This window comes from Folsomia candida, unplaced genomic scaffold (assembly GCF_002217175.1).
Source record: "Folsomia candida strain VU population unplaced genomic scaffold, ASM221717v1 Fcan01_Sc001, whole genome shotgun sequence".
Taxonomy (NCBI): domain Eukaryota; kingdom Metazoa; phylum Arthropoda; class Collembola; order Entomobryomorpha; family Isotomidae; genus Folsomia; species Folsomia candida.
Genome location: NW_019091193.1, coordinates 18,797,104 through 18,821,530, shown reverse-complemented (window position 1 = coordinate 18,821,530; position 24,427 = coordinate 18,797,104). Strand labels below are relative to the sequence as shown.

Genomic DNA, 24,427 nt, shown 5'->3' with positions numbered 1-24,427 from the left:
TGCATTCCTCGGTACAATAAGAGGCTTCCGGACTGCTCTGTGGGATTTCAAATTTCCCTTATTCAGTGTTCTTTGGATGGTCATAGGACTAACCTGTTTGCCGAACATCTCCTTGATCTCGGTAGATAGCTTTGGAGCACTAAGCGAGGGTGTAACGTTGACTTTGTTGAGCACGTGGCGTACTTCTCGGTGAGCCAAAATGGGTTTTCGACCACTTCTGACCTTGTTTTGGACTGAACCATTAGCTTTAAAGTTCTTAATGATTGTCTGGATGGTTGTCCTTGCTAATTTATACTTGGTCCATATTTGTCTCTGCGACAGCCCCCTTTTTGTCCACCCTTCCAGTCCTGAATGACAAGATCTCGAATAGCGATAGGAATTTCCTTGCGTGTCGACGCCATCATATTTTTCTGGAAGAAAATTATTTAAAAATTAATGCGGCATATGTTATTGATAGATTTATTAAGTTACCTGATTTTATAAATTGGAGAGATTTTTGTTGTTGACAATTAAAGTGAAGTGGACGTAGACTTTTGTCCGCTCAAATTTCATCCTCTCTCGCTCTGCACTATGATTCTCAGTTTTCCCAGAATTTTCAGAAATAACTCATATGTTTTATGAAATTACGTTAAATTTGTGAGAATTTGATATATCAATGATGAAAATTGGTTCAGTAGTTCAGTGACAATTTGAAAATGAAATTGACGCGACTATGTGGACGTAGACATCTGTCCGACACTGTATGTACACAAGTATGTAAAAACATGGATGAAAATTCGTATCACCTCCGTTCGCAGAAAATATCTGCATTTTTATGCACATGCATATATAAAGTAAACAATAGGAAAATTATTGTAATGAGAAAACTTTATCTTGAAAAATGCAAATTGTTATTTATCGTTTTGTAAAATCAAGTAAAAATAAAAACACATGTAAAACTTATGGTAAAATAAGGGAATGATCCAATTCTGCCATGTTAAAGCAAATTCAATAAAATTCATGTGCTAAAATATATGGTGATATGCATATGTCAGATGATTATACGGGGAGGCATATCCACAAAATGATACAAAACTTGCTTTTGTGAATATTTTTTACAAAATAAGAGCAAATAAAAAACAGTACAAATTGGGTTTGCGAATGCCGGACTAGTTTATTGATTTTGTTGTATATTTTGTAAAATGAGTATTATAAAGTCATTTTACTGTACAAACTTACAAGATATTAAAACTGTATAAGATAATTGATTTTACAACCGAGTATTAACATCATTGGAATAATGACTTTTTATAACGTAATGTCAACTGTGTCACAGAATGTAATTCACATTTATACATAAGCATCGTAATAATTATAACGAGAGAAATTGTATATCGGTATTAATTTCACTGGTTTCGGGCTTGCGAAATGACTTCCAAAAACGAACGAGTAACATAACGTAATGGTTAAACTCCTCGAAATTCCTTCAATTTATGAACTTCAGACAAAGAATAATTGTCCATTGGCGATGGCGGTTGTAAAAGAATTGTGCGAAACAGAGAGTAACAGATTTTGACTGAATTTCTCATTATTTCCAGGTCCTCAGTGTGCTGGGCTTTCTTTTGTCTGTAATGCAGGAGATTACCATAACCAGAGTAAATTTACATTTAAATCAATCAATATTTTCTTATTATTTGCTAATCAGATATTCACGTTCGTTTGTGGACTTACTTGAGAAATATGGCACGATAAAACATCACGTATTCTGTTGCTATCTGAATGGCAAGCTCTGCTTTGTACGAGCTCTTGACGAAACTCAACTCATAACATTGTAAACTGCTCAGAATAATTGCATAGCTCATTTCCTTGATTATTCTGAAATGAAGTAAGAGCCGTTTAAATTATTAATAAAATGGAGAAATTCAAATTAATTCCATACCTTTCACTTTCAGCACAGGGAAATGAAATGCAACCACTGTTAAATGCGAGATCTACGAATAATTTTGGTGTTGTGGTGTTAACATGAAACCTGGAATCAGTATTTATAACATTCATAACATTCATTTTAAACTGTATTTACAGTTTACAATTTGCATAAAACAAAACGTAATATAATATGCATACATACTTTAGCTTTACTAAAATGTTTAGCTCCATCCACAAAACTTCAGACTTGGGATATTTAGTAAGGCTCTTGTATTTTTTCCAAATTGACGACAGCCGTGCGCGATTCTTTTCCTCCTTTAATGCAAATAATAATGCTAATTTAATATGAAAATTAAAAAAAAAACTAACTTATTTAAGATCTGCCTGTCTAACCATTTTCCCAGCCAAATGGAACACCGTGAGTCCTAGGAGGGACCAACACGTAGTTTTGATAGCTTGTCCATGCAGAAAGGCATCCATTAAGTGTACTGCAATGTACACGGTGTCGGTTGAGTATTTGAAATTGGAAGAGGCCCCAGAAATCCAATCAACTACTTTCCCCCTCATCACCGAGTTGATGGGATTCTAGTAAATGTACAAGAAAGTTAATTGTTAATTGCAGCTACTAACTGCAGCTATTATTTATTATTTCTAATTATTAGCCAGAGTCGCAATGCTGTTATATAACTCAGTAACCTTATTTTTAGTTGAAGGTGACAGTTGGTAGCGCTCTTCCTTCTTTAGTTCATTGTGAAGTAGGGAGGAATAATAAATCGATTCGCTATTGTTGGCAATATTAATATTTTGAGTCTCTCTCAGACATATTTGTTGCATGAAATAGCGGTGAACATTGTTCAAAATTCGGGATGTTTCATGAATCTTGCTTTCGATATTGATAAAGGTTGGAGATGTGCATCTCATCATTCGACCGGACTCTGGCAAAGGTTTCATCCAGTTTATGTGAGCCTTAAACTTTTGGGACTTGCAGCTTGGGAAGTTTGCCGTGGTGTCGTACGCAACCATCAAAGTTGAAAACCCAATCGTTTCTATCCTTGGCGAGAGATCGTCACAGGAGGTGTAGGCTGAGGAGGAGGATGAGGAAATGGGTGGAGATGAACCCATTTGTGAACTGGTCTCGAGACTATTCATGGATCCAAGGTGTTGGTCCTACAATTATTAAATTAATGAAAACTTTGATACATTTCAAACTAATATGCGACTTTATCTAAATAATTGGAGTTGTAAATACTGATGTATTCAGGACATTTATGCATTTATCACATCCCCTATTTGCCAGGTATCTAACTTTATTCCTTGGGCATTGTACAACTCTAGACTTAATGCAATGAGAACAACTTGATTGTGATAATTAAGGAATTATTGCTAGTCTTACTTGCGGGGTGTGGCGCTTTCGCCAAGTGGCGACAGGAATGCGACTAACACTCATTTCCAATTTATTATAGTGGTAAGTAAAACGTTGAAAAAAATAACAAGCAATAATTCGAACAAAGGAAAGGAAAAACGACGAATCGCATTCGGTGCGCTTAGCATGGATGCTTCTGCTGGACTGAAAATTTTAAGAAATTGAACACCGCCTGGACTATGAAAGTTTAGTCATTTACATGACATGAGTTCATACTGTGGCCTTGGATAATGTGTCCTGTCCGATATGCAGGTAATGTCTTGAACGGTGGGGATTTTAAAATTTGCATTAAATTGCAACCTGTATCTTGAATCCATTATTCAAATTAAAAATTTGCTTCTACACCAATGTGGCATGTGCAGAACTCGAGTTTACACACGCTTTATTGGGATGTGCATATTTTAAGCTTAACATGATAATGACCAAAAGGTAACAGGCAGCATGATCAGAGTGGTTGAGTGAGAGGAAGAATTAGGCAATGAATAGTCGACTCAGTCGTCGTCCTAAGTCCGGATAAGGATTGGATGAGATGAGAAAAGAGTTAAATACTTGTGTTTCGTTGGTTGAAAGGGCGTAGGCGTACATGAGATATGTCATGATTCACATGCATCAACAAAACCACCCCTGAGTCAAGAAGGCAAGTGGTCTATGAAAACTTCTACATTCTCGCCTTTTTGGCCAGTGCTTGGCTTGCTTTGCCCCACAAACAACGTCTCATCTCGATAACGACGACGAGAGTCAGGTTAGGCCAGCCTGTGATTCTAGGGTTAACAAAACCCTTAACTTTTCCTACCTGGTTCTCAGGGTTCATATTTGATTGACTAATTTTTGTGGAATTTGTTTAAAAAAGTTTGACCCGAGTGGCACAATTTCTCACTTTGCTTCCAGGTGCATGGATGACACGAAACTCTCGCAATCTGTTTCAGTTTTAGAATAGTTGTTTAACAAAGTACTGCATGAGGTCAACGAACATGTCAGTGCTACCTCTTCTTAAGCTAATTTTGGTGTTCATTCTCATCTGCTCGGTGGTGGGGTTTTCTCATGATCCAGGTATGTCGTTTACTTGCATAAGTTAAAAATGTTTGCGTAAAGGAAGGAACTAGATTTAGAAGGCACGTGTGGCCGATGTAACTTAATTACGGTTTGCCCAAATAGGAAGAGTGAAAGTAGATGTGATATGATCATTAGCTTTGCTAGATTGTTCCTTCACATTGTTCATTGATGGAAAGCTATGATAGCTTTCCATCAATGGAGTCCCTGCACGAGTCTCACAATAAACACAACGCATTATTTTCATGACTATCAAACAATGAGCGATTACCATTATAAAACTACAGCTAGGAAAATGGTCAAGAAAGGTGAATCTCAATTGACAATTGACAATGATGTCTCTTTTCCACAGATTTATCAAAGTCCATCCAACGTGCAATCGAGGATGATCGGTTTGTGATAGTTTTCGAAAACTTGTCACCACGGAGGAGGAGTCGAGGTGCAAATGTCGACATATTGCTCACGGTCGACTTTCCGCACTCCAAGCAACAAGTTGGATTTGCACTTGACCGTAAAAATCATCAAGGTGAGTTCCTTATTGCCTCACACAGAGTCTTCTCAAAGCTTAATAAATCTATAGATTAATCCGAAACGACCTAAGCATCCTACACATGCGCACGTTTTCAAAAATGGGATAATCATATTATTGAATATTCTGAGGATGCTTCATTTCAAGCTTCATTTCGCTAAGCGTTCTAGCATGATTTAATGGAACACCTAAATAAACTCTTCTGGTCATATGGACACGTCCCCCCAACAAACAAATTATTAAATATGTTGTTGCAGAATGTAACAAGGAACCCAGTGTTAAGCACATTATGTTGTAACCCCAGTATGGATTTTTCGGCCCTATAATTCTTGTAATTCTGTCAGACGTCGTTAATTTAATAATGCATTTAGCAGCAGGCAGGCAGTGTGGATCGTTTTGTGTGCATTTAGAGCTTTGGATTTCGAAATCCAAATATTCAAAAGCTGCGAGTAAGAGGATAACGTGAAGCGAGAAGGAGAGCAGGGGAGATCGCAGCGGGGGTGCACGTTGACAAGAAGGGTCAGATTTATTGGAAACATTTATCACTCTCCTTAAATGGATCGTCTGGCTGGATATATATCTTGCTCCGTCCATGCCCACAGTAATTTATTTGTACTTCGTGTGCCCATTTTAACTCGAAGCTAAAAAAATATGTATTTCAATTATTCAAATCTGGTGTATTTTACTAAATTTATGGCACAGCTACATATCGCCGTAAAGGAGTTGGAAAATGTTTGGAAAATACGTTCACTAATAAAAAATGTCCTATAATTTACGTGCAAGTGAGTGAATGACTATTTGTTATCCTGCAGTGATAATCGAGACGATTGAAGATGCAGCTAAGAAAACGCTCAACATCCCAACCACCTACTTGACGGAAACGAGTTCACACTCGAGCCTCGTCGTGGAAGTTACGCAGTCATGGACGGGCACGGCCAAGTTGTCACTTTTCCTAGATTGTTCACCTCTTGGACTTGTCACATTATCCAAAACAATGAGAGACATGATGGTCAAAGTTAAACCTGCCTTAGTCCGTGCGGTGAGTTTACAGTCATAAAATGTCGTTCAAAATTAAGGGTGTATCACAATATGTATGTAGAATCGATGTAGAATATGTAAATACATATCTAAATCAAGTACTCACCAGTGCATATATACATTCATGTATCTGTGTATGTACTTATGTACACACATACACTGGAGTTTTTGTGGAATGATGAAGTTCCTCTCTCGGTGTCTCATTTTTTCCAACTAATCTGAGATACTGGGGTTGCCCCATAAATATTATTATAATCTGTGTAAAAAGACCCATTTTTCCATAAACAACACATAGAAAATTGGATCTTCTTTTAATGCACCGACCATAAGATACTGTAATTTTAACGTTTATCGTGTGATTATATCTCAATCTCATTTTGCTAGAGCCGAGATCGTCGGATTAAGGTGTCAATCAAGCCTTCGCTGGACGCCAGGGAGGCGCTGGATGACCTTCAATGTCCATCTAGGGCAGAACAAGCCATCCAGCCATCCACAAATGAGGTCATCACATACAGAAGAGGTAACTCCTCAAACTGAATCCTGACTAACTTCATCTAATAACACCGAAATTAAACAAGAAAAGAATAAGTCGAGAGGGGCAATGTAGGTAGGCAGAAAAATATTCATATGCAAAAGGAATAAATGACTTCAATATACATTGCACATTTATATTTACGTTGATATACATAACATGAATTGAATGCCTTTGTATTTATTAAGTCTGCATTTAAACCATTAATTTACTACTAATCATATGTTCCAGTGTTGTTGATCACGTAATGCATTTCACACTGTATGCGTCCAGTTAACATCCTTTCACCAATTATGTTTACGGCGTGGTGGAGCCCAATTTGGTAATTTAAAATCAAATTATCCATTCAGCATAATAAACCACCCCCGACTAACATGTCTTCTATATTAGGTGAATCGTGGTTTGCCTAAAGTGATGATAATGCAAGTGTATTAGTGTTTGATAAATTGTTCATTAAAAAGACAAGGATCTAGGCCATGTTTTATAAGACCAGTTTTAATGAAAATCAAATTGCTGAATCATTTATACCTTCAATTTGCATAATCTAACTCATTCTCACCCTGCTTCTTGGCACTTTTAAGTCACAAGAAGAACAAAGAGTGTCGATACCGATGTACATACATATATAAATATGTATGAGCAATGCGGCTCAATGCGTATATGACAGTTTACATTTATTGTACGCATCAATTACTAAACAGTTTATGATTGAATATAATGTGATTACCAACAAATATGTCATGTGCATATTCATGATTATATACTACTTGCATGCACGTACTTTTAATCTATAATTAATTAGCAAAGTACAAGAGGGAACGTGTCATCCCGCATCATGAAGAGGAGTGCAACTTAAAGTATAATGTTATGCAGCAGCAAGTTCACTTAAGTAATTACTGTTAATGAAGGCTAATCTGTCTCTTTGATTGATTTTAAAGTTGGGCTAGTTGGACAGGGGTGTGTTCCTTCCATGCTCCCCTGTCCGCTAATTCACCATAGGCCTATTAACCAAAGAGGTGAGATGAGATCACTCAAGCCCGTAACTTCTTTTCCTGTGCTTTCCAATTCGTTTCTCTTGCCCACTTTATCGTGTCATCAAGGGCTTAATTTATTATGATTTTGCCGTAATGCCTAATTTCATGCCAACTAAAATAAATATCATACACTAAAACCTCCCTGCATTTCCTCTCATTTCTTAACGTACACCATTATTATTAGCTGAAATATGCATACAATTTAACATGTTGTCTCCTAATGGGGATATAATACTGGTATTATTTGCAAAAACGAAGAACCTAGAGGTTAGGAATTAACTCGTAAGTTGTAGTATGTACATATGCATATCTATAAAAATGCGTAGGTCTGTAGACTAGACGCTCGTAACCATACATTTCTAGTTTAGCCGTACAAACTACATTTGACTTGTGTTTTCAATCCTAAGGTGATATCCCAATCTTGTCGCCGGATTTTGATGACCGAGGTAAAGTCACAACCTACTGACCTACTCATAGTATACAAGTATACGCGATATAGTAACAGTTGATCTTATCCTCTTTTTCACGTTTAGACTCGTTGTTGATAAAGACACTGCAAGAACTAATTCAGACCATAAAAAACCTTCAGATCGAAGTTGTGGGACAGGTATGAAATGTTGCCTTTTCTCACAATGGTCCACGCACTAGATGATGATTTGCATTGATTGCTGAGCAGCGTGACGACACTCGAAAACTGAGGGAGGCACTTGAAAACTGCGAGGCTTGCAAACCAGGCCCACCCCCAGAACCTGTTCGGACGGGTTGCAGAGCCCAACCCCCACCGTGCTTCCAAGGCGTCCCGTGCACGGATGGCCCGGATGGTCGTGTTCAATGCGGTGCCTGTCCACGCGGTTACATTGGAGATGGACGGAACTGTAAACCGGGAATCACGTGTAGGGAAAGACCCTGTTTCCAAGGGGTGCAGTGCTACGACACGGTCGACGGGTTCCAGTGCGGCCCTTGTCCATCAGGCTACCACGGGGACGGACAGCGGTGCGAACGCCGACGAGGATGTGACAGTAGCCCCTGCTACTCAGGTTACTCTTCAGACTCATCTTATTGACCTCCCCAAATTTGCATATTACATGATTCCACCACCACCCTGGAAATTACCCACTCATTACATTACATATTATTACTACTCTGCTGTTACTTATTTTCAGTCCAAAATTGAGAAACACTTTTCCTCCTCCCAACATATATGCCTCATGTATATGTTAACAAATATATTAAATATATCCAATTGACAAATTAACAGTCTGCACATTTCTCAAGTGTAATAATAGTCATTGGTCAAAACTGTTCACATTTGGCTTGAATTGCAACTTATTTTATGTTTAGTACTACTTTCTACTGGTTGGTTCAGAACTAAGGTACATTTAATATGTAGGGAGAGAAATAACAAACTATGAAGCGTGGAATGCGTGTTAGTACAAAAGAACAAACTTAATTTTACAATATTAATATTTCGAAAAAATAAACTTTTTATGAATGTTGCAAGTACATAAATACTGGCTGAGTTTTGAATGCTTCTCATGCATGTCATTGTAAGAAATCGCTGATATTTGTTTAATTGGTATGAAATCTCGATCTTCCAAATATGGAAAGTAGTGTCATAAAGAGGTCAAAGCTTTTCTATCAAAGTTAAAATGTCAAAGTTGTGTGGAAACCACTTTTTGGAACTTTGGTTTCGTGTTTAGGGGTTCAATGTCATGACACTGATGAGCCGCCGTCCTATTACCGATGTGGTGCTTGCGTTACTGGTCTCACTGGTAAGACTATAATTCAACGTCCATATTATACTCCACTTTTACGTACAAAGTAAACCCTCGCCTGTGGTTCCTCATCTTATTGAATATGATGCATATTTTTCAGGCAATGGCACCCACTGCTACGATTTGGACGAGGTTTGTTTAAAATAATTGACGAGGTTTATGCATTAATAATCTTTGAATGGTCATCGTTTGCTTCAATTTTAACAATTATGTGTGCATAATGTCAATTCTCACTCTCAGAATAGCAAACTTTGTTCATGCTTTACAATTCTTTTGCACTCTTAGTGCGATTTGGCGGAACCTTGCGATGTTCGGGTCCGCTGTATTAACATGGCCCCAGGATTTAGGTGTGATCCGTGTCCAGCAGGATTCACCGGAAGCACTGGCCTCCAAGGGCAGGGGCTCGAATTTGCGAGAAGGAATCGTCAAAGATGTCAAGATGTATGTTATTCATTTATTTATTTAAAGTAAAATGCTTTGATTTTGGCCTAAATCTGTAACCAGATTGATGAATGCGAGCGTGGAAATGGAGGATGTGCAGAAAATTCGAGATGTATCAACACTGATGGATCTTTCTACTGCGGGGAATGTATTCATGGTTTCTTTGGGAATCAAACATTCGGATGTCACAATCGAATAGCTGGAATGTGTCCTGATGGTTCATTCTGTGACGATAATTCCGACTGTGTCAGACTTCCAGGTCTTAACTACTACGTTTGCAGGGTAATTATTGAGTTAAAGACGTAAAAACATAGTTTATAATAATTGTTACACAAAATGGGTTTTCTAATAGTGTAAAATCGGATGGGCTGGTGATGGGAAATCCTGTGGGCCTGACAGAGATTTGGACGGATGGTAAAAACGATTGAATCCTATCCTTCCTCCAAATTCGTTTCAATTTCAGCTATGTACGAATATTACTTGTGTTAAGTTTCACTTTTTGTGGAATCCATCAGGCCCGACTATGATTTGGGATGCAGTGACAAAAAATGTAGAAAGGATAACTGTGTGGACACGCCCAATTCTGGACAAGAAGATGCGGACAATGATAATATTGGAGATGCATGGTGAGAGGTCCAAGCTTCAAAGTTATAGTTTGTGGGCATATGTAACAAGTATATTCTAGGTATCTACGAATCGTACTAAAGAAGTTTGATTTTTCAGTGACCCTGACGCAGATAATGATGGAATTCCAAACAGGTGAAGTTATAATGAGCAGAGTTGCGTTATTTAAATAAATTTATGTCGAATTTCAATTTTTACAGTCCTGACAACTGTCCTTTGGTCCATAACCCTGGTCAAGAGGATACTGATCCTGAAGGTGGAGATAAGCAAGGTAAGAAATAAAATATCAGAGTACTTACCAGATCGGTTAGTTGATTAAGGGTAAAAAATAGTCCATAGAAGTTAGACTAGCTTTACAACGAAATCCATTAAAAACACTGCAAACTGTTACTATTTAATTAGTATGTTGCTGCTTTTCATCCACCAGCTTGTGATTCAGAAGTTCATGAAAAACTACGTTGTTTAAAAACTAAAAATTCCTACGTTTAGGGGGAATAATAATCATCACTACTCACTCAGAATCAGAAAATACAAGTTTTATTTATAATTGTGTTTGTATGAGTAAGATCGGATTAGAATTGGTATAAAAGGACGGAATAAAGATAGGTGGCTAATATCTCCATCAGCTACTCAAAATGAAGATAATGAATGAAATTCCGATGCATCATACATACGTAGCTATGTGCATACAAATGTACATATTTAGGTAAATTTATTTATCTAAATAAATACTCCATACAGACTAATATGCATACCTGGGGCTAGAACTGCATCTATCGATCGATTCAAAAATGTGTGTCCATTTTCATATCGATTGGCATTAATTAATCTGAATGGTTTTCCAGGGGATGCTTGTGATAACTGTCCGACTGTGCCAAACCTTGATCAAGAAGATACTGACCGAGATGGAATTGGCGATCTCTGTGATCCTGATATTGACAATGACGGTACGGTGAGACGAACGTAATTCGTCGTTAGCATATTAGACTACTGTTCAAACAAATAATCACGTTTTGATATGAATTAAAATAGGGGTGCCCAATGAGCGAGATAACTGTCCTAAAACGCCCAACTCGAACCAACGTGATCAGGATCGGGATGGTCTTGGTGACGAGTGTGATAATTGTCCCAGAGTTCCAAATCCAGACCAAACTGATTCGGATAGGGACTTGGTTGGTGATGCTTGTGACTCAAATATTGATCGTGATAAAGATGGCATTCAGGACAACGTGGTAATTATTCATTTAAAACACCAATCATTTCTCCCAATTGAGTCAGTTTTACACACCTGATGTATTTATAGTTTGACTTTTTGTCCAGTCTTTTTGGACCAACAGTGTCATATTAGTAGTCAGACGTGATGGGCACAAATAGCTAAAAATTAATACGAAAAACATAATTGCAACATCGAATGTGTCAATTTATAGTTGCCAAAAACCTTTGTTTATGTATTTGTTCTTGTAGGATAACTGCCCTCACATTCCTAATGGTGAACAGAGGGATGCAGATAATGATGGCATCGGTAATAATTACTAGTCTACTCAAGGCGCCGTAAAATGAAAATGTTTTTGAAACGCTATTTCCTAATGCAAATATAATATGAAAAAAAGGTGACGACTGCGACCCTGACGCGGATAATGATGGGATCCCCAACGAGCGTGATAATTGCATGATTGTCTACAATCCAGACCAAACAGACAGTGACCGTATGCATTTAATTAGTGTTTTTATTGTAATTATGTTTCGGAGGGTGTAGCAAGTGCTTAAATATTTGGGTTACATGTTTGCATAGGTGACGGGCGAGGCGATGCATGCGAAGATGATTTTGACTTGGACAAAATTCCCGATTTCTTAGATAACTGTCCAAACAACTCTAAGGTAACTTCTATTAAATTTTCTAATAAAAGTTAATTAAGTAAATAAAATTTATTAATAAGAAGTTAATTTTATTCTTTTATTTTCCCAACTAAGATATTTACCACCGATTTCCGGTATTACATATACATATATTTATATGATTATATCATGCAATTCTCATAGCATGGAGATGAATTGGTACGTTGAAGGACATAATAAAAGTTAATTCACTTTATTTGCTTTTGTCTAGAACATATCAAACTGTGGTGTTGGACCCAGAAGGTAATTCATTATTCAATCAAAATTGGATAAATTGTCTAGTTTCTTTCAAACCTTTCTCAATTGGTGCATGTATTCAAAATTAGTCTTTCCTCATCAGAATAAGTAGATATTAATCTTTAATTGTTAGTCATGTCCACTTTGCTCTTCTTACCGTAGTCTTCAGTTCAGTTCAGTTTTACACGACACTGTCAACGTTGGGTAACGGTAGACACAAAAATTTGACCACATTTTTCTCAATATTACAGGAGAGTCCCAAATTGATCCAAACTGGGTCATTTACAACAAGGGAGCTGAAATTGTTCAGACTATGAACTCGGATCCTGGATTAGCTGTCGGTACGAACGACTATCACGGGCAGTGTTTGAGTAAGGCTGCTCTACGTTATATAATTTACTTGATTCTTGGCTTATTTTTCAGGGTTCCACAGTTTCGGCGGCGTCGATTTCGAAGGAACATTTTTCGTTGACACCGAATTGGACGATGACTACGTTGGATTCATTTTCAGGTATGCAAATTGAAAGTATCCGCAGAGCTCTTTCTTAACATGGACTGTTCTCCAAAAAATAGCTATCAAGATAACTCTCAGTTTTATACTGTAATGTGGAAGAAGAACACTCAAACTTATTGGCAAGCGACGCCATTCCGAGCTGGTAATATTACTATTTGACTTATATCAATGTAATCCTTAACGTATATGTTTCATAATGGTTCCGAGCAGTTGCGGAACCTGGTATTCAACTCAAGTTGGTACAGTCCAACACCGGACCAGGTAAATATATGCATTTACACTTTCAATTTATGAAACAATAGCTCGAAGACCTTCACTATTTTTTATGTGCATAACGTTTTTAGGTGAAATGTTGCGTAACTCTTTGTGGCATACGGGCGACACTGAAAGTCAAGTGAAATTGTTATGGAAGGACCCAAGAAATGTTGGATGTGAGTTTGACAATATTTTGCAAAATAACTTTTTGAGCAAAAAATCAAACTAATTTTATATTTTATCTGTCTCTCAGGGCGAGAGAAGGTGGCATATCGTTGGCTTCTTCTCCATCGGCCTAAAATTGGGCTCATCCGACTCCGAATCTTTGAAGGAGAAAATATGGTTGCCGAGTAAGTAAAATAATCATGAGTGTATGTAATTGATGTAAACTACATATACATACATGGCTTAAATGCCATGCCATGCCATAAATACGTACTTCTTAATCCAGTAACTCATTATCTTTATTCACATCCAGTTCAGGGAACATTTTCGACTCGACGCTCAAGGGTGGGAGACTTGGTGTATTTTGCTTCTCGCAGGAAATGATCATTTGGTCGGATCTCGTGTATCGTTGCAACGGTGAGTTGGGCTTCGCTGCAATTATTCCTGGAAGAGCACGTATAACAATGAACCTTAATTTCAACGCTTCTAATTGTAGACCACGTCCCAGAAGCCATTTATCGAGAACTTCCTCCAAGATTGCAGTCTGAGGTTGAAATCGATAGAAGCAAACCACCACCACCCTCCACATAAGATTGGTTATTGAACACCACCAATTGTTGGTTGGATTCTAAAAAATGTTAACTGTGTAACATTTTTTTTAAAAAATATTTGTTAATCTTATTTGTTTGTCAATTTCTAAGTTCCATGCTAAAATATTCATTCACTGCCTGCTCATCATCATCCTGTGTGGTATAGCTTCCGTTTTATTGGACTATAAAAATATATGTAACCATTCAAAAGGTTCATCATAGGATCACGATGGCGAGCGTCACACTATAACTAAAATACTAGCAAAAACACTCATGAATCTAGATTTTAAAACAATAATAATAAGCCGAACGGCAGAACAGCATTGTTGAATTGAAAGTCGTTTTTACATTTATTTCGTTAAAAGGGACGCCAGAAGTAGTTTTGATAAGATTAATGACAAAAGTTTAATTTCTCGACCCATTATATACTAATAAATTCCTGCAATATATCTGAGATTTTGTTTGAATCGTTATACAACTTTAAAATAACACAAGTTCATTATTAAAAGTATAAATGATTCCCTAAATTATTTGTATTTAAGCGTTTCATTATTAATTATTGGGTTCATATGTTTATTCTTGTACACTAACCAGTTTTATTTAGCCTATGGATTAGAACAAAATTTGCAGCAGAATTGTGGGTTTCTACTAGTGCTACTTCTGGCTCCCATTATTATTTTCCTGGTCGATAGGACGACGGAAGAGGAGAATGTGTGGTTCTAAAAGGTAATGACCAAATTCTCAAATATTTTCAAATATTTTATACTATATACCAAATAACTTAGCTTACCAGGATCATGAGTCATATAGTGAACCCACCCTTGGCTTTGCTGGACCCCCAAAGTCCTCCATTCTGTTTCAGACATTAGCTTGTGCTTTGGAACAGCTTTCGCAATTTCTTTAGGCAGGACCACATGCCTTTAATAATTTATTAAGAAAACATGGAATATGCACCAGTTTACTGTAATAAAAGTAAGTACTTATTTACCTGTATTCAAAAGCGTCGTCGCAGTATTTGTTGGAGTAGTAAATATCTTTGGCCGACATTATGGTAAAATTAAAGTTTGCAGTTGTGCTTCAGATCCAACCTCCAAAAACCGACTCTGAAAACAAAAAGTATTTTACATGTAAAATGCATAATTCATAGAATACATTAGAAAGATCTAGTAACGGACAAGTTATCAAAGTCCCACTTCCCACAACCTTGGTTATAATTTTTGGGTACCTCTTTGTTTACTCTATTTTATGACTCCAGATGAAAAACCGGCGATAAAGTTTCCTTTTCCGTATGCACTATCAAATTCAGAAGTAACTAGCTGATTTTTTCTTCAGCCAAATTGTGAATTGACAGATGAGAAGTAGAGAGTGATTGTTGTTGTTAGTGGTTGAAGTTGAAGACCGTAGTGTTATGCGCTACCTAAGAGCACAGAGAGTTGAGCAGGGACAAACTAAACTGCAAATAAACAAATTAATACTTAAAGGTCAGCAATACTCAACATCCAATCTTAAATAAATAAATATAAAACTACTTTAACAAATAATTATCTTGATCCATTATTTATCCACTCACCTGCTGAAAAAGTTGATCACTGAACAAAGGCACGTTTCGTTGAAGACAAGATTTTTCCTGTCTTCTTTATCCGAGGTTATTTTGTACTGCTTGCTGGTTGAAAATTGAGTGAGCGGCAAGTGAGTGAAGAAACGGGCAACATCCGGGCGGGGCGTCCATCCATCACACTCGCACAAAAACCGACCCACTCGCACCAAGACGGCTGATTAATTGGCTGCACCTCCAATTAATCGTGAGTGAGTTGACCTGTTTTCTGGAAGGCAGGGGGACGGAGGGGGCGCGGCGTGGGTGACATGAAGGCTCCACAAGGGCATTGTGTTTGAAGGGCAAAGAGCACGTTATTATGCGTTTGAAGAGGACAACACCGCCAAAGAGCTCTGATGCCGCCCCGTCCGCCAAACTCAAACCCACTTTTCGTTCTCTCACTGGCTTTCTGTGAAACACTTTTGCGACTGACAAAAATTAATTACAGAATGTTTGTTTTAAGGTATTTTGTTTTAAGTCTAGTTTAATCGTTTCAAGGTGCTAAGGCCTAGTATTTGACTGCTCTGGTCGGAAAAGGTATGTGTATTATTTATTGAATAAGAAAGTGAAAAGCGGAACCAATAATATTGGTCCAATATTATAAAATAATAAAGAATCGGTTATTAATTAATCATTAATTATATTTGTGTTGATTTTAGGGACAAAGATACAACTACACAGGGAGAGTGAAGGGTGCGTTTCGTTAGAATCTAACGGTTAGATAGATTCATTGAACGCATATGTTTTAGTTGATCAATTGGAACCTTTAATTTGACTTTTTCTATTTATAATTTATATAGAGTCACTTTCTCGTCATCTATTTTCCAATTTAACGCATAGTTTGACTGAGATAAGAATATGGGAAGACATCGATCCAGATCCAGATCGCGTACCCCGGTGGAAAGTCGACTTCTCAAGCTGGCTAACATGGATAGTCTTGCTGAAAAGATGCGACTAGAAAAAGCAAAAAAGAAAGATGAGAGAGAATGGGATAAGGACAAAAAGATGGTTTCAAGTACAAGACCAAGGTCAAGATCGACAAGTAGAGGAAGGAATAAGATGAAACAAGTACGTCCAGAGCGAGGAAATGGTAGTAGGAGACGGTCGAGATCAAGAAGCCGATCAAAAACCCCTCCTCGTAAAGGGAAGGACCAAGAGGGTAGAGCAGAGAGTAGAAGTAAAAGTTCTGATAAGCGACATAAGGATAAGAAGAACAAGGACAAAGGAAAGGATAAGGCTTCGTCCAATAATGGGAAACAACACAAAGAGAAAAAGTCTAAGAAATCTAAAAAGAAGAAGAGTAAAAGCAGGAAGAGACATTCGTCGTCAGAGTCAGATTCAGACTCGTCAGTTTCTTCTGCAGATTCATTGGTGTTACTTCAGGTAATATTCATAATAAAATTATCCACATACTACTATATAGTAATTATTGACTAACTCAATATTAGTTTGTAAGTCTAAAATAATTAATTATCCAACTTTTTACAAATGTTTGTAGAGATTGGAGGAAGAGCGCAAAAAGCAAAAGGCTGAAGAGAAGCGACGTAAAGAAGAAATGAAGGCACGCGAAACTCCAGAAGAGAAAAGGCAACGTCGTTTGGCTAAGAAGGAAGAAAAAGAACGAAAACGAAAAGAACGAATGGGTTGGGATCCGGAACATCTACATTATACAAATAGTGACAACCCATTTGGTGATCATGATCTCATGGGAACGTTTGTCTGGAAGAAAAAATTAGAAAAAGATGGAATGAAAGACATGAGTAAAGCAGATATCGAAAGGAGAAACCGATTATTAGCTGATGAAAATAAGCGAGAGTTGGAAAAGGTACGTAAAGTTAATGTTGTGTGTGTTTAATTATGCATATATCGAGTTACATATTAATATTTCTGATTTGTTGCTCATCAGGTGAAACAGCGGAGACTGGAGAAAGAGCGTGAGACACAGGCAAGAGAGGAGGAGCAACAGTTGTTACAAAGACAGAAAGAAGCAGAACAGTTTCAAGAATGGGGGAAGCAAGAAGATGTATTTCACCTGGAACAAGCTAGACTCCGTTCTAAGATCAGGATAACTGATGGGAGAGGTAATATTACTTACACTCAATTACAATTCAATCGATGAAGTGTATGCGAATTTTCGTTTTGATGCAATATTTATTTTATTTTTGTAGCAAAACCAATTGACCTTCTGGCTCAGTACGTCAGTGCTGAAGATGAAGTGGATGCCATTGAAATGCATGAACCATATACATATTTAAACGGTTTAACAATAGGAGATCTGGAGGATCTTTTGGAGGATATTGTGGTATGTTTTGTGGAAGTTAATTTATTTAATTTTTAAAATTGCTGTTGATAGCTAATATAGAAACTTTTTTGCATATCCGTACTTTTGCTGTATAGGTTTATAAAGAGCTTGAGAGAGGGAAGAATCTAAGTTATTGGAACGATATTACTGTGATTGTTGAGGACGAATTAAGAAAATTACGCAAGCTGGAACAAGATGATGACTATCGAATGGCTGTGGAAAGACGTGAAGGAATAAACTCTGCGGTTGCCTCAGACGTTGGTGAATTACTCAAAGGAAAAACTGCTGAAAAACTTGAAGAACTCAAAATAAGTATTCAGTCAAAACTAGACGGCTCAGTGCATGGATTGGATATTAGTTACTGGGAATCTTTGCTATCTCAACTAAAGGCGTACATTGCGAGAGCCCGACTTCGAGATCGACATCAAGACAACTTGAAAGCAAAGTTGCAAATGTTGAAAGCACAACAAGGAGTCAAGGTTGAAGCCGAGTCTGATGAAAGTGCCCACGGAGATTCCCAAATACCTTCGCAGTCTATGGACATTGATGAAACCAAACAAGAGCCCACCAGCAGTGCAACTTTGAAAGATCAAAAAGGAGAGGAATTGCCAGATGATGATGAGGAAGATGATGACGAAGAACAGACTGATATTGTTGAAGAAAGTATTCGCCGCTATGATGTTGGGGGCTACTCCCCAAAAATTATTAGTCTTGATGAAATCGAACCAGGGATTTTTGTCATTGGTGAGGATGAAGACAACGCTCGGCTGGAGCAAGCAAGATCTCAGGTGCTTAAGGTTGGCAAGAAGGTAGAGAATGTGTGGACAGCAGAAGAAAAAGCTTTAGAAAAGGAAGCCAAGAAGGGGATGACGGATGACGAGGCTGGATTTTCTGTGGAATCTCAAGTGAGCGATTTATATTTGTGGTCAGACAAATATCGGCCAAGAAAACCTAGATATTTCAACCGGTAAGATTAATATGTGCATCATTTGTGTATGTATGTCAGTTTGTAAAATAATAATAATACTAATTTTGTTAATTACTATATGTTGCAATAACTTTACAGAGTTCACACTGGTTTCGAATGGAACAAATACAATCAGACGCATTATGACATGGATAACCCGCCTCCAAAGATTGTTCAGGGATACAAGTTCAACATTTTTTATCCCGACCTGATTGACAAAACTTCTACTCCCCGTTATACTGTGGTGAGCAGAAGTTATATTAATCTCTAATCTCTTTGTAAATAAAATTAAATTTGAGTAATGTTAATTTGTACTAATTCGTGTTTTCCGTATGTTACAGACCGCTTGTGCTGACAACCCTGATTTTGCTATTTTACGATTTATCGCTGGACCACCGTATGAAGACATTGCATTCAAGGTGGTCAACAGGGAATGGGAGTATTCGTATAAACGTGGATTCCGCTGTCAATTTCAAAATAATATATTTCAGTGCTGGTATCATTTCAAACGGTATCGGTACAGGCGTTAAATTAATTGCTAAATATATGGGTTGTGCAAACAAACCTAGCTACCTAACTAAATTAATTATTTTTGACAAGAAATTAAAGATAAGTCACGGAACTGTATTAGTTCATGGTAGTTTAATCAACTAATTAAATATTTTTAATTTTACAAATAAATACTTGTCCAACCTTAAGGCGTATACATTATATTAAAAATTAATTAAAACTTTTGTACGTTTATCTTCTTGATTTGTTAAAACTCATTATTCATGTTGCAAAACTCTTTCGTGTTACACATGCGTAGGTACACCATCACAACAAAATATGTTATAGGATCACATAATATGCAATGAGTAATTAGGCGTTTAGATCCAAGACTGTATAAATTTTGCAACCATTTTGTTTAGCTTCACGGGTTCTTCGATCTGAACTAAATGTCCGGCAGAGTCGATCACTTCCAAGAATGATTTAGGAATGGTTCTCTCCATTTCACAAATTTCGACTAAATTCACTATCTGCAAATTATATTACAAGTTAAACTCTTGTTCAATCAAATTTTTTATAAGAAATTCATACTTTATCCTTCATTCCAAATACTAAAAGTGTTGGTACTGATATCCTTCTGTAAAAGGCAGAATCACCGTCGCTCCACATTTGACCATTGATTACGTGTTTATGAATCTGAGTAGGTAGGACGTGGCGAAGATCGGGATTGTCAAAACGTCCCGAGTTGGTATTTCTATTCACCAATTAAAATAGTGTCAACCACATAAATATAATTATTCCGTCGTACGGTCATACATAATTAACAAAATGTCGGTCTCACGTACTTGTGGAATAATTTGCAGTAGAATGGTACAAGTGATCCTCGGCAGCAAGATCGATTTACCAGCGGAGTAGGTCCACCTCCAGAAATTGAAACAAGTACACTGCAAGATTTTGGACGAACTCGACTTATCACTGCCGCCAGGCTTGCTCTAAAATTTAGAAAAATATGTAGTTACATAACAAAGCAAATGTTTATATCCTTAATCTATTATATTTAAATATAAACTAAATATTCAAGTAGAATATTTACCCATAGCCGTGTCCAATGATGACTACCTTCCTCTCTGCTTCCACAAAGTAATCGAAAACACCTAGCAAGTCTTGAGCAATGGACTGAAAAAAATAATTTTATCCCATTAGACCAATGGCTTGATTCTATTTTATACTCAAGCCAACAAAATAAACGCTCCTCAATTGATAAGTGAAGCGTCGGGCCAAGGTATTCATGAGTTTATGCTTTGTTCTGTTCTGCTCTTCTGGCAGAAAGGTCAGTCCTTTAATTTAGTCTCACAATTTTATAAAGTTTCATAAGCTGTTCCCCTCTCATCGTAAGGATTTCTATTTCCTCATGGATAACTCAGAATTCAAAGACGACGAGAGTGAAGAAATGGAGCAAGCCTCATTTAAAGGTATTTTAAGTCGCTTATTGAATGACTTTGAGTCTAATTTTTAAAATTTGGCTATAAATATTTGTATATAATAATTTAGACTCTGACGCGGAAGAATTTTCACTGATTTAAAATGTTGATCACGTGTTGACGAAAGGGAATAACTCAATTAAGTATTTCCTACCTAACCATGAATTTTTTAGCACCATCTTGTCATTGTAGATATTCACAGAATAGTTTTTAAAAAAGTACATAGAATTACCTCAAAATGGTAATACTTGGCAACGTTTGGAGTCGAACTGTAGCCGTGACCCAACAGATCGGGGGCAACAATTTCGTACCCGACATTATGAAAAAAATCAATTTGTGCTGTCCATATTTCACTGGATTCCGAAATTCCGTGTATAAAAAATAGTATTGGCGGCTTCTTCACATTCAGACCTGAATTCTGAATTTCATCAGTTTGCTGTACTTCATCGGAAATCGTGGCTGCCATCGCGTCCTTGGTGCCACTCTGACTCTTTCCCATGACTATTGTGCTTGAGCTGGACGGACTGCAATGTAAATATTTTGATTTGCTTGTATAGTCCGAATGTATAACCTCGACACTTATTAGTCAACAAAGGACTTGATGTGCATAATTGTTGTACAATAAATTAAACACGAACCTTGGACTAGGACCTCCACGCTTGAGACTGAGACTTTTAACAGGAGACACGAAATCGGGCGGACAATCCACAGCCATCTCATGAATGACCTCGACATCTTTCTCCATTTGGACATCATCTTCCACAAACCCGAAATTCGTAGATCCTGTGGAATTACTCCTACTTCTTGGCGTATTTGGCGGTGTATTATTAATACCACTACCATCACCAATTTCAGACTTATTGTTTCCGGACTTTGACCACTTTGTAGAAGATTCACAAATGCTGATGCTGTTGTATTCTTCTTCCTCGCTATTGTCAACCACTGTTGATTGCTGTACGACAGGCTCGCTGCTTCTATTATTATAAGCCCACGCCCTCCGTTTTGCAGCAGCCGCAGCTCGAGCAATTTCAAAATCTGTTAAAAAAATAAACTCAAAGTGACTGGAAAAATAAATTCCAAAGAATAAAATTACCTCGAGATACTGCACCCCCACCATTATTAGAACAAGAGTTATTGTTTTCTACACCCTCTTCTCCTCCACCAGTATCATCTGCATTGGTGTGTGCAGTATTGTTGGATTGAAAAATTGATCGAAATCTAGGTTTTCTCGTCCACTTGCTGAACCAATATTCGTCTTCTTCTTCCCCAGGAACAGACTTGCGAGTGGAAATACTTTCATGAGCTGTCGGAGAAAGGTGGACCACTTGAGGTGCCTCACATGATGATGAGCTTTCTTCCCCTGGCTTCAATTTGGGTTGCAAATGAACCACTCTAATTCTCCGATCTTTATCTATTTCAATAAATATGGAATGTTGCAAGTGATGGTTGGAAGACGAGTCGCCATCGGTGGTGATTATTATTGGTGTTTCCTGAGCGTGGTCAACCCCACTTTCTCCAGCAGCAGAAACAGTCACAATGTTTTCATCAGGAACAAAAAACTGGTTAACGACTCCGTACTGGATCTGTTCGCTTTTAGAGGGTTCCACTTGAATGGTTCTTGTTCCGGACAAGCCTTGATCTTTTCGACCATTGACGGAAACCACAGGAAATGGTTCAGAGGGTCCGACGCTTGAGACTCGTCTTCCATTGCATGTGCACAAGCACCAAAGGCATTGTGACCAACAAGTTGGAGGATTGGATGACATCGTATGAAAATAATTTTTCAGAAGCTAATTTTTAATAACTCCATGTTTTGTTGTAGCGTTGAGAATGTAAAGCTGACACTTGTTCTCCAAGTAATGAAATGAAGGGGATGGACATCAGGGACTAATTAATTTATTGAATATCTTGCTGTCCACAATACATGCACAAGTAATCTTCCAGGGAGGAACTAGCCTTGGCGTGGTGGTGATAATTAATGAAGTTGAAAATATTAATTAAAACCTTCCTGCAAAAGAACAATTCATATTATGTTAAGCAACCCGGTATGTTCTTGTTATATCTAAAAGTAGCTTTTGCGGCGAACGAATGCTTATACATACGTAAAGAGCAGAGCTATTGACACATGTATTATTAATGTTTTGCATTCATGTTACGAACTTGGCAGCTCAAACTTTGAAATTATAATTTTTTATTAACTCATTTTACTACTTACATTTAAAATGCCCATGTGTATTCTCCATTCCATATAAGCAAATATTGCAAGTAAGGAGTGGTCTTGCTAAAAGTCACTAATTGAAGCGACCTTACTGCATAAAACGTGGTTGGGCAATGTTCTTTCAGTTGAACATCGCTGGATGATGTGCTCTTTCACGTTTTGATGCGTTACATTATTGTAGTAGATTCAGCAACAAGTGGTTCTTCAAATTTTTTAGGGCCAGAATTATTTTGTAAACTAATAAACCTGCAGCCCTTAAAATTTCTTAAAATGATAATGAAATGACCTAAATTCACATGTACGTACACGCCTCAAGTTAATAAATATTTCACTGAAAATAAAGTCTCAGATATGCTACATATATTTGTAGCTGCATTTACACATTATTTTTTACACTTCAGTGTGTCGAGTCAATTCATTTTAATAATGTGCAATATTTCCTCTGCTAATTCCACAACTTTTTACTATTTTATTTAATAATCGTATTTCCTACTCGCTATTGTCAATTGCTTATGTACTGATGTTTATGTGCGTATAATAACAACAACATGTTTAGCAGACGTCTCAAAATCTATATTATTCTGTTTTCCTTGTACCGTTTAACATATTTATACACACAGTCGCCTAACATCAGTGTTTAAAATCGCCTAGGGCCACATCAACCAAACTGATGCAATGCAAAAGCTGGCTAGCTAAAGTCGATTTCTATTCGAGAGTGCATCGTAAGCATTGGTCTGTATTTTCACACGTTTGAACCTGTGTTGAGACTCGCCTCTGCAAAATTGGTCCCCTTCATTAACTATGCCAATGGTATTATTATTGATGTACTGCTAACGTTAATCCTGGCTTTTGTTAAACCATAGAGTTGGCTATAAGAATAAACTCCTGTTAAACTAACTGACAAGACAACTAGGAGTCTGACAAACCATATTCCCAACCTCGATTTATGTTTGTGACTACAGATTGAGATACATAGCTTTAAATTTCGAGAATAATACGAGAGAAGTAAATAGACTGGTATATGTACGCTGCCGAGTTATTTAAGTGAAATACATATACAGCTATATGCAGGATGGTTAGCAGGAGTTGATTTTCTAGTATTATCATATTTATGAGTTGACATTATTTCGTTTCATTGTGTCAAATATTTAAATTGGCATTTGAATTCAAAACATAGATATTCAGAACAGTAGATGATTATGCTTTTACAATATTAATTCAATACGCTCCTCTGCATTTATAAAAATTTATTGCGTGTCTGTAATACAGACTCTGTATATGCTGCTGCTTTGTTGGTACATGATTCGGAATTTAGCAGACCTTTAGCAGACTCACAATCAGTGCTGAACACTTTTTTCATAGCGAAAA

At 37.2% G+C, this 24,427-nt stretch overlaps 4 protein-coding genes and 1 long non-coding RNA gene across 8 annotated transcripts; 2 read left to right on the top strand and 3 right to left on the bottom strand.

The window, feature by feature from the left end:
- Nucleotides 1-1,128: 1,128 nt before the first annotated feature.
- On the bottom strand, nucleotides 1,129-10,805 carry LOC110852535. 2 transcript variants are annotated; one of them, XM_035846653.1, is made up of 7 exons: nucleotides 10,651-10,805; nucleotides 2,602-3,072; nucleotides 2,299-2,490; nucleotides 2,108-2,220; nucleotides 1,919-2,008; nucleotides 1,711-1,854; nucleotides 1,129-1,605 (listed from the first exon to the last, which is right to left on the bottom strand). In XM_035846653.1, exons 2-7 carry the CDS (start codon nucleotides 3,052-3,054, stop codon nucleotides 1,446-1,448), a joined length of 1,152 nt encoding a protein of 383 aa, XP_035702546.1. In that variant the 5' UTR covers nucleotides 3,055-3,072; nucleotides 10,651-10,805; the 3' UTR covers nucleotides 1,129-1,445. The 2 variants fall into 2 exon arrangements, with proteins under 2 accessions (XP_035702546.1, XP_021956333.1); XM_022100641.2 differs by lacking the exon at nucleotides 10,651-10,805 and adding an exon at nucleotides 3,299-3,483.
- LOC110863343 (cartilage oligomeric matrix protein) lies at nucleotides 3,996-14,462 on the top strand. 2 transcript variants are annotated; one of them, XM_022112625.2, is made up of 30 exons: nucleotides 3,996-4,378; nucleotides 4,731-4,904; nucleotides 5,720-5,946; nucleotides 6,330-6,465; nucleotides 7,919-7,957; nucleotides 8,045-8,118; nucleotides 8,188-8,548; nucleotides 9,212-9,283; nucleotides 9,387-9,418; nucleotides 9,572-9,727; nucleotides 9,791-10,009; nucleotides 10,080-10,141; nucleotides 10,243-10,353; nucleotides 10,451-10,486; nucleotides 10,552-10,622; nucleotides 11,197-11,298; nucleotides 11,384-11,583; nucleotides 11,816-11,873; nucleotides 11,962-12,057; nucleotides 12,144-12,229; nucleotides 12,323-12,342; nucleotides 12,459-12,490; nucleotides 12,736-12,825; nucleotides 12,908-12,995; nucleotides 13,058-13,140; nucleotides 13,209-13,259; nucleotides 13,343-13,429; nucleotides 13,507-13,603; nucleotides 13,732-13,835; nucleotides 13,915-14,462. In XM_022112625.2, exons 1-30 carry the CDS (start codon nucleotides 4,285-4,287, stop codon nucleotides 14,007-14,009), a joined length of 3,153 nt encoding a protein of 1,050 aa, XP_021968317.1. In that variant the 5' UTR covers nucleotides 3,996-4,284; the 3' UTR covers nucleotides 14,010-14,462. The 2 variants fall into 2 exon arrangements, with proteins under 2 accessions (XP_021968317.1, XP_035702545.1); XM_035846652.1 differs by lacking the exons at nucleotides 3,996-4,378; nucleotides 4,731-4,904; nucleotides 5,720-5,946; nucleotides 6,330-6,465 and adding an exon at nucleotides 7,427-7,493.
- Nucleotides 14,335-15,780, bottom strand: LOC110863347. Its single transcript, XR_002549258.2, has 5 exons — nucleotides 15,579-15,780; nucleotides 15,234-15,461; nucleotides 14,997-15,111; nucleotides 14,799-14,926; nucleotides 14,335-14,727 (listed from the first exon to the last, which is right to left on the bottom strand). It is a non-coding gene; the product is annotated as an uncharacterized LOC110863347 (long non-coding RNA).
- Nucleotides 15,781-15,997: 217 nt separating this feature from the next.
- Nucleotides 15,998-19,474, top strand: LOC110863344 (cactin). Of its 2 annotated transcripts, none has more exons than XM_022112627.2 (9): nucleotides 15,998-16,139; nucleotides 16,262-16,295; nucleotides 16,403-16,985; nucleotides 17,101-17,427; nucleotides 17,509-17,683; nucleotides 17,771-17,904; nucleotides 18,000-18,871; nucleotides 18,971-19,115; nucleotides 19,213-19,474. In XM_022112627.2, exons 3-9 carry the CDS (start codon nucleotides 16,461-16,463, stop codon nucleotides 19,399-19,401), a joined length of 2,367 nt encoding a protein of 788 aa, XP_021968319.1. In that variant the 5' UTR covers nucleotides 15,998-16,139; nucleotides 16,262-16,295; nucleotides 16,403-16,460; the 3' UTR covers nucleotides 19,402-19,474. The 2 variants fall into 2 exon arrangements, with proteins under 2 accessions (XP_021968319.1, XP_021968318.1); XM_022112626.2 differs by having other exon boundaries at nucleotides 16,262-16,318.
- A 22-nt stretch (nucleotides 19,475-19,496) lies between these two features.
- LOC110863346 lies at nucleotides 19,497-23,981 on the bottom strand. Its single transcript, XM_022112628.2, has 8 exons — nucleotides 23,057-23,981; nucleotides 21,935-22,849; nucleotides 21,480-21,876; nucleotides 21,074-21,365; nucleotides 20,454-20,536; nucleotides 20,206-20,352; nucleotides 19,952-20,114; nucleotides 19,497-19,890 (listed from the first exon to the last, which is right to left on the bottom strand). The coding sequence occupies exons 2-8, from the start codon at nucleotides 22,605-22,607 to the stop codon at nucleotides 19,741-19,743; spliced, it is 1,905 nt and encodes a 634-aa protein (XP_021968320.1). The 5' UTR covers nucleotides 22,608-22,849; nucleotides 23,057-23,981; the 3' UTR covers nucleotides 19,497-19,740.
- Nucleotides 23,982-24,427: the final 446 nt, after the last annotated feature.